Here is a 9541-nt window from a genome sequence, read left to right on the forward strand (position 1 = left end):
CTGGAGAAGGAAACACAAATATATTCCTAGACCCAAAATATGGATATTATTTACAAGCACAACTTTCTAAATAAACTCAAGCAAAAAATATAAACATATCGATAGGAAAGAAAAACTTATCAAGTTCCTTCTTGAACAAATGAATGTATTAATTTTTCATTTTGTTTCTATATTAACCACACCTACAAATGGTCCCCAAAGGACCTAAAAGTGGTCATATGCTTCTTTTAGAAGTACTCAAAACCTAGTTTTTTGAGTTCTATCACAACATTACTTTTCACAAGACCAGTACTATCTCACTAATGTGATAATTTCAACTCTATGAAAACCAGTGAAGACTCTAGACATGTGCAAAGAAGGCCTTTGAGTAGCCAAAAGAAATACTGCAAAAGCCATGTGCTAAAACTCTTAATTTAGGGAGATTTTCTAAAAATATCCTTCTAGCTTAGTCTTTTTTTTCTTCTTTTGGAGAAATTCCAACATTTCTCATCTGGTTCCTCAGTTGGTATCAAATTAGACTATCTCTGTGTGGTACAAGCAGAAGAATGAAGAAGGGAGAAAAGTAAAAGCAGGCCTGCTAATACTGGCAAAGAGTAAAAACCTGAAGAAGAATGCAGACAATCCATAAAAAGTGGAAAGACAGACTCAAAAAAATCCCGACAATCTAGAATCATTTGATCTCTGAAGACACCGATGAAGTAAATTGAGTATTGTTTAAGTGCTACATAAGGTTAACCCTAGGTCATTAAGAAAAATATTAAATTATATTCAAGTAAGGTAGGCAATGGAATTTAAAATTCATTTTTAGATTCAATGTGAAGAGTTGTAAAAAATAAACTGCCTACTTCATGGTCCTTTTCTTCATATTCTGGAATACAAGGATATGTATAAATATTTACAAACTCAGGTGCTAAGAGTTTTGCATGTACAGCAGTGCTTTTGCCATCTGTTTCATTCGGATGTTTAATGATGTCAATCTCCAATGGAAGCTAAAATAAAAAAAAGACAAACAAAACAAATATAAAAATTCTAATTCTTATGTTAATAAAAATGGTCTTTAAAGCTTAAACAGCAAGGCCACACTAAGTTCCTATAAACACACTTATGGTTTGAAAATCATACCTTTCCAGACCAGAATATTAAGAATGATAAGACTCATAAAGCAAACCTAAATTTACTCCTCAATCAATATTGTTAGTCCAGTAATAAAACATCTATTTTCAACTCATTTAGCATCATTTAACTTATTTAACTCTTAAAGCAAAGGTCCAATGTCATTTTCATTAAAGTTACATACACATTGAGTCCTATTCCTTGCATTTCAACATCTATGCCAAGAACATTTTTTATAATTTCTACAAGCTTTAGGTTTGTTAATTTGGCAATACATTAAAAGGACATACAAGTTTGGGCAAAAGTTTTATATCTAAAATTCAAGTTAAAATTTTGTTTCTTAAAAATCATTTGAGGTCAAAAGTATTATCTTTGATTGCTACCATCATGATTCTCCACATGACTAACAGCACAAGTGAAATTTGTTATCAATTGGAAAAACAGTAACACAATAGTTCCAGGAGGTGCACTTTATATAAAAAATAATTCTCTTCAAAATCATTTTACCTATTTTCCTTAAGGTTTCATTACTTACTCATTATGAATTATGTCCTGCTTCAATCCAAAATAATATTATCTGACAAATTTCTTGAGATAAATTTTTCTATTATTTTGCTGACTTATTTGGTTTAGTTTTCTGTGTTCCATATAAGTCCCACACTCAGTCATGAATATGAAAATAAAAGCCAAGTCATATCTCCCCCATTGCATATAAGAAACTCTCTCTGAGATGGTTTCTTCACTCTAGAGTTCAAACGACTCATCTGTTATGATAAGCACTTCTAGGTCCCATTCCACACTAAAAGGCAAGATTCTAGGTATTTACCCTGGGGCACACAGCTGTTTTACCCTGGAGTACAAAACTACTTTTCTTGTTTGCTTTTTTTTTTTTTTTAAAGCTTTATTAAAGAGATAAAATTGATATAATAAACTACACATTTTGAAAGTGTACAATCTAATGAGTTTTAACACATTACACCCTTGAACTCATCACCACAATAAAGACAATGAACATACCCGTCACCCTCAAAAGTCTTCTGGTGCCTCCCTCCTTCCCCTTTCCCCATCAACGACCACCCACAGTCTTTAGGCAACCACTGATCCGCTATCATTATTGGTTAGTTTGCATTTTCCAGAATTTTGTATAAATGAAGTCATACAATATGTACTCTTTGCATCTGAGAATAATTATTCTGAGATTCATCCATGTTGTGTGTATCATTAATTCCAGACCTGTTTTTTAAAGGATCAGTTGCTCCCAATTGTACATATTTTATCTTTCAGGATGATTGTGTGGGAACACAGTATATGCCTAGAAGGGCAATAAATATGTAACCCAAATAGTTTTCAGTCTAGTGTCTCAAACCCCAAGTCTCCTACCTTCCCACTTAGGTTCAATAATCATTTTTAAGTTGACGTCAATTACTTCAAATCATCAAACCAACTTCTAGTTACAGAAAATTTAACACTTCAGTAGGCAGTTCACAAATGATTTTACATCAGTCTACTTGAGGCTGAACTTTACATCAGACTTTCCTCCTGACGCTCAGGGCCAGGTGACACTACATTCCCTTTCCCCAGGGTCTCTCAATACCAGGTCAGCATTATCTTAGCCCAGGGAAGGTGGGAAAGAGGAAGGGAGAAAAAGAAAGCAGATCATGACAAAGCATTCCATTACTGATAAAACTGACTTTCTTATATGACTGATGAGCAGAGCAGAAGATTCCAAAGGCGACCATCAATGTTTCTGATCAGCTGGCTATCTTTGAAGAATATCATTTAAATCAAGAACCCAGGACTGAGTGTTATTAATGTATTTTATAAATCATGAAACTAACCTATTATGGACTAACATCTGTAACTATAAAACAATTATGCAAAATTTGTGCTCAAGTATTCCTGGGAGTCAGCCCAGGTCTTTAGTTCTCCCTAACTGAGCCTGAAAATTTTGATACTATGAAACAAAAGCCCAGACTTGGATCAAATCATGGAGGTATAGAGATATATGTTAGTGCTCTAGTTCATGTATTTCAAAGGAAGATACACCTTAAATAATGACAGGGTACAGAGTAACACCAGTAGAGCTGACCAGACTTAGTTCAAGTAGAGATGTTCTGTTTTCAAAAGTTTAAAGAACATTAATCTGTTCTCTAACACCTATGTTTCCTATGAGAGATTTGAGATTCACCATGAAATTTTCTGCCCAAATTTATCAAAATGCAGAAAACCCTGTCTTTTCCCATGTGATGACCAACTTTCCCAAAGAGAGCCTTTTCAATTCTAAGACTCCAATAAAGATGTTTTCTTTTACCTTATGATTAAAAAAAATAATAGCAAAAAGAGTACCTTTCAGACTCCACTCTCAGTACCCAAAACAAACAAAAGTAACTTACCTTTGCTTATGAATTGTTCATGACATTTAAAAAATCATATTCTGCATTAAAAAGATATTTATGAATTTATTCCCTAAACTAAAATTTATAGCTTGGAAGGTACTTACTCATCACTTGGGAACCCTTCCCAAGAAGGCTATCTAAAAGCAAGTGCTGAAGGATTTGTAAAAATAAAAATAAAGTAGAAATTAGAAAGAACATTTTATAGAGTTATTACTATTAATATATATTAACATATAGAATTTTATTTATATATGGCAATTAATTCAGAAAACTTTGCACTGTCCAGTAGGCCATTTAGAGCTGATCAAACTCTTGGTATAGTGTTTTGAGTCATTTCGATTAAATAGTGGACATAAAGTCACTGACTTCAAAAATAATCCTCTATTATTAAATTTCTATGGAAATATTAGCCCTGCCAATATATGATTAACTTTTGTTATTCTGACCTTTAATCTTTTTTGAACAATATATATCTTAAGATAAATCTTCAAAGGGACACTTTCTTTATGTGGCTATGATATAAACAGATGAAATGATTCTGTGTATATCCCCAAAACTATGCTTTGAAATGTAACATTCTCGCAAAAGAATGGAAAGCTTAAAAAGAATTGTCCTCAAGCTCTGTTTTTCTGAGGTAACTATGAAGCTGATTAAGTTCCATGCTTATTTATTCTTGGCCAGTAAACTTTCCAATAGCGTATTAGAGTGATCTTAGACCTCTGGGGAGATCGTGGACTTGCCAAGATGACATACAGGCTAAACTGAAATTCAAGTAACAAAATAGGAATGTTAAAGTATTTTTCTTACTTGAAATATAAGTGAACCTCAACATCACCGCCTTAAATGTCTTTAAGTACAGTTACAACTTATTTTCTTACTAGCAGGTTCTAGTGGGTCCATGTGTAGAATTCAGTGTCTCTAAAGTCCTAGTAGGCAGCAAATTCCCTACATTATTTGATTTACTCCTAAAGCTCAGGTCACTGTTAGACAAGTGAAAATACACTACAATTATAACACAGCCCAAAGAGCAGGTCTTACTTAGTCTTTTCAATTTTAGTTTAGTTTAGTTTTGGTCATTGACATGTGCTCCATCTCCACATATAGGACGGGGCTAAGCTCATGATTTTGCCTAAGCAAAAATCAACCCTAGTTCCTTCTGGATATGTTTTCTCAAAGAGCAGTCCAAGGCCCTGAGGTAGTTCCTGAAGCTCCTTCATGTCATCTGTAAATTTGCCTCTTGTAGTGTCCATGTTTATACCACACTTTTTCCTATGTTGTAAACGAATTATAATCATTAATTGAAAAAGTAACTGATTTCATTAAAAACAATAGCATTCATCTCAGACCCACGTGTTTTGGCAGTATGTTTCTTTTTCCAGAGACAAGAAAAATCAAACAGGTTTACCAGTCTGTAGGATTAAACTGTCTATTAATATAACCCACTTCCATAATGATGTCATATATCAAGCTTATCAGTTATGTTAGAGTAGGCATATATGAGATGAGTTTTTAAAATCTATTTTCCTACTTCCAAAAAGTTAAATTTCTTACCAACCTTCACACACGGTATGTGTTCAATAGGTACATTTTCAACTGGGACATAACATGTGTAGCAGTAGAACATTCTTGAACCACCACACTTGAGACATCTTGATCTTCCATTTTGCTGAGCTTTTTGAAGAACTTCTTGAGATGCTAAGCATAGGTTTTGAAGAGGATCTTCTGCAGCTATGGAAGTAGTTTGTGACTGCTGTATTTCTTCAAATTTTGAATTGTCTTCTTCCCTTTCTTTGAGAAATACAGGTGTATTGAGAGACATTTTTCATTCAGACCAGTTTAACGTCTATTTCTAAGACACAACAAAGGTGCACTGAAAAAAAAAGTGGGGGGCAAAATAAAAACAGGAAACATTTCCACAAAGAAAATTACTCAATTTAATTCACAACTATATGCTATTTTTAGTATTGACAAATGTTAGTAAGTTTTTTAAACCACTAAATTAGCATGTTTTAAAGTACAAAATTAAAAAGCAATAAACTCAAACAAAACGTTACCCTTTTAGGTTATTCCTTCCACAAAAATAGGAAGGTCCTGTCCTAGAAAAATTATTTCAAATATAAAGTCTAGGTACCAACAATCTATTTTTCAGTGACTCTTTTTGTTCCAGTAATACTAATTTTGTTTTATACTAGGAATGTAATGGTTTAATGTAACAGCCAGAAGTATATTCAACCTTGTAAGCTCTGACTTTCAATTGACATTACATGACATCAAATTTCAACCTGAATGCTAATGAAAACACAAGGTCCCAGCGAAACCAGTAAAACTTAGTTGGTTATGTTCTAAAAGATATATTCCTTGCCAAATTAAATTAAAACACACATTAAATACAACGAAACATTCATTAAAATGAGAGGCATCCATTACCAATTATAATTTGTAAAATATCCCAAAAGGTGAAATATATGCTTATAAAGATTAAAGTGTAATCTTATAAATGTTAAAATTTTACAGGATAACATCAATGTTCACCCACTCTGAGATTTCATACTGCTTTTCAAAACTATACACTATTCAGTCTTCAGTTCTAGAGATAAAGTAGTAAAATAACTTTCCCACTTAAATATTGCCTTCAAATAAGGATGGTGGCTGCCAAAACTGTTATTCAAATACTCTGTAAGCACAATATGTTTCGAGGGAGAAATGAGAGCGGGGCCCTTTTGATTTGATATGCATTCCAAAGCTGTAAAATGATTCTCCTATTCTAAAGTCTTATGGCACTGTGGTGTTTAACTATGAGGCTCCAGGCACTCTGAGTATAAACACTGACAGGGGAAACACTATGACTGCAACAGGAAACTTTCTGTGGTCTCCCAAACAGAAAGTGAACAAAGAGTCCAGTGGAACATAATATACAACATAATTTACTAACAAGAAGTTAGTGATACTAATTTATTAGTCATCAGGAGCTTTTTATAGATTGTAAATCCCAGGGAGCCTGAGACCCAAATAGATGCAAAGAAAAAAAAAAGAAAAAGTAAAATATATTTGCCAAATTTACCCAAACACAATAAATATTTCTGATGTGTACTGATTAGGAAGATTTACATTTTGGTTGCTCAGAGAAAGTGATATTTGAGGATGATGGTCCAATCTCTTCTTTTTGCCTCATAAATGGAAAACATTATTTATTTCCGACCTCCACTCTAAACCATCTACCTAAAAATGGCTTTTTTCTTTGTCAATATGCCCTCAATGAGTAGGAAAGTGCAGCATATTAAGCTGCCACCTGTTCTTGAGGCTCAGATGCTTTTAAGATTGATTGCATGAGTCTTGGAACTTATCTCTAGAAATCGCACTGCAGACGCAATGTTTTGCACACAATTTCAGGTGGTTTGCAGATGTCTAGAATTCACTACAAATCCAGGTAAAGAAAACCTGGCTAAGATCAAAAATTCATTCTAAGGTTAGGAGCAGCCTTTAAAGTCTGGCAAAAGATCCTATTAGCTTCCAGAAACTGGAGCTACAAACCCTCTGTTGGCCAACAAAAGGTCAACTTTCACAAGCCAATAGAGGTCTCATCACTGTACTTAGGAAGCCAATTGTCACCTAAATCATCTTGGTTTGGTTTTTTTTTCTGGTGTTGCCTGAGGTTCTTACAAAGATTTTTAGGCTGTAATAGTCTTGAGTTATTCAGATCATGGGACTCACCCTAAAAGGAAACTGGACTGGACTGATTCAACCTGACTCCATTTCCCTGAGTATTCCAGTAGCTATTTAGGGGTTTGCACCACAATGCCCAGGCATAGTGGGGAAGGATGCAGTTCCCAGGGATGTCATAAAAGTCAGTGTGGTTGCCTGACATTCAATGGGAAACTACCGGTGAGTTTTTCTAGAGTCTTAAAGTGCACACCTCCTGAGATGCCTCAGAAATATCCCCCTTTATTTCACCTGACCTTCTGTCTATGTAACTAAATGAATACTAGCAAAGCCTTATATAAAATGTCCTTCCTCCGCAAATACAAACACAGATACTTTGAGACAGTGAAAGGGAAATGTCTATAGTTCTCCCCTTGCCTAACTTACACACTCTCACCTACGGCTGAGATGGCTACACAAAAGAGGACTGCAGTTCTAAGTGATGGTAGCTCCCTCCAAAGGTCTCTAAAACCATATGACCAGGGTATCTGTCCTGACCTAACCAACAGCTGGCCTCTAATGTGTACAAATCATTTGTTGCAAAATGATGTTTCAAAACTTGCAAAACACACCTGTTAACATCAAATATGTGTGGGAAATACAAGTGGAGTCATGGGGGTTACTAAGAAAAAACAAAATGACTTTATTCCTAAGGAACTAACAAATATTTTACCTTGATAGTGCATCCATCACTCTGCAACTTGGGTTGAAAACAAATTTTGTACTTCTTCTACCCTCTTCCCTCCACCCCAAATTAATTACTTATCAAGTTGCATCAAATTCTACCTTGCACATTATCCTCTATTTTTAGTTCCAAAGTCAGGACTCTAGATGACCTACAGCAATCTGTTACACCTGTTTACTTTTGTGCACTTATTACCCGTTCCACGTTTTTCACATGGAAAAACGTACTTTAATTTGGAGTTACCTTTTAGTGAAGTATCTCTCCTAGCAGTCAGTTCTTGAAGAGCAGAATTCTTTACTGATCTCTCCTATCTCTGTGTCTTACGCAGCATGAGGAACTCAACCAATACTTGTTAACTAAATCAAAACCATTCTGAAAAAGAAGCATCCACTATGCATCTGCTACTGAAGTAGCAAACCTTTATGGGCCATCTGCAGCCTGGCAGAAGTAGTAGCCTGGCAGATTTTTGTTTTTTGTTTTGTTTTATTTTTTCAAAATAACAGAAAAGACTCCTAGCTACAAGTAAGTTGACTCACTTCTCAATGGAACATCGTATGAAACTCCTCTATCCTCTACTTTGGACCAATTCAGTTGTAGATATAACCCACTGCAATTTTTTCTTTTTCTAGAGTATTTTAAGAACCTGATCACATACGTACATGTCCAACATCCATTTTCTAAAATCCAAGGTATCGTCTTTTTCATTCAGGACTAAAAGCTCCCCCTCCTCCTGCAACCCCAACACACACACCACCCACTATGTGGTAGAAAGACTGTCTTGACTTAGTTTTTCATGATACACTGGAGTTCCAACGGAAATGATTCTTAAAACGTTGTGGTTTTGAGTCAAGCGGCGATTTTATCATCCAACTTCCCGGAATTGGCAGTATGCAGTGTTAATACACTTTCTGACCTGTCCTACATTCCCAAGAAATAATTCAAACATAAGGAACTGACTCTCTGCTTATTATGTAATCATAATCTTACTATTTTAAATACACTGCATGGCATACTATACCAAGTTTCCCCTTCTGTGATAACCAATGCCCCCAAACCACTCCAAATGCTAAAAAAAGAAACAATAGTGTTCCTAGAAGACTAACTTTGCCAGGACAAACTTCTCTTGAGGCGGAAAGCACCGAAAATAACTGTTAGGGGGAAATTTTTTTTTTTTTTTTTTTTTTTTTTTTGAGGAAAAATTTGAGTGCCCTTTTCCCAAAGGGCCCGCAAGAGCCTAAAAATTCAGGCGCCTGTGCAGGGACCTGGGCCCCGCTCACAAGCGACAGCCGGCAAGACCTCCGCTAGCGCCGGGCCAAGGAGCGTCCACTCCCGCGGCCGCGAGGCGCCGGTCAAACCGCTGGTCCCCACAGAGGCGCGGCGACGGGAACGAGGGACCCGAGTGGGACTCAGACCTGCAAAGCTCGCGGGTCCTCGCACAGCTCCACGCGTCTTCCGCTCCGCCCGAGCCCGAGGCGCGCGCCCGGCCGTGATCGCGCCCCTGGCTCGGCGGAGCGCTTTCCGGGCGACACCGGAGGGAGGAGCCCGGCCGTTGCTAAGGCCGTTGCTAGGGCCGGGCGCGGCGCAGGCCCCGCGGCGAAGGTAACTGGCGGGAACGACCGCGGGGCGGGGTGAGACGGGAAGTCCCGCC

At 36.5% G+C, this 9541-nt stretch overlaps 1 protein-coding gene across 4 annotated transcripts in view; it reads right to left on the reverse strand.

Annotated features, from left to right (window-relative positions):
* Positions 1 to 9486, reverse strand: part of DTWD1 (DTW domain containing 1) — a 62083-nt gene extending 52597 nt beyond the window's left edge. For 3 of the 4 annotated variants that reach the window (XR_010380851.1, XM_064485617.1, XM_010998485.3), the window contains exons 1-3: positions 9306 to 9410; positions 5065 to 5379; positions 846 to 989 (exon numbers count right to left, since the gene is read on the reverse strand). Coding sequence is in view for 3 of the 4 variants with exons in the window: in XM_064485617.1 (XP_064341687.1) it covers positions 846 to 989; positions 5065 to 5328 (408 nt within the window). In the remaining variant the exon portion in view is untranslated. Of the gene's footprint in view, positions 1 to 845; positions 990 to 5064; positions 5380 to 9305 lie in introns of all 4 variants that reach the window. The other variant, XM_010998505.3, reaches the window with a different exon arrangement.
* Positions 9487 to 9541: the final 55 nt, after the last annotated feature.

This window comes from Camelus dromedarius, chromosome 5 (genome assembly GCF_036321535.1).
Source record: "Camelus dromedarius isolate mCamDro1 chromosome 5, mCamDro1.pat, whole genome shotgun sequence".
Lineage (NCBI taxonomy): Eukaryota > Metazoa > Chordata > Mammalia > Artiodactyla > Camelidae > Camelus > Camelus dromedarius.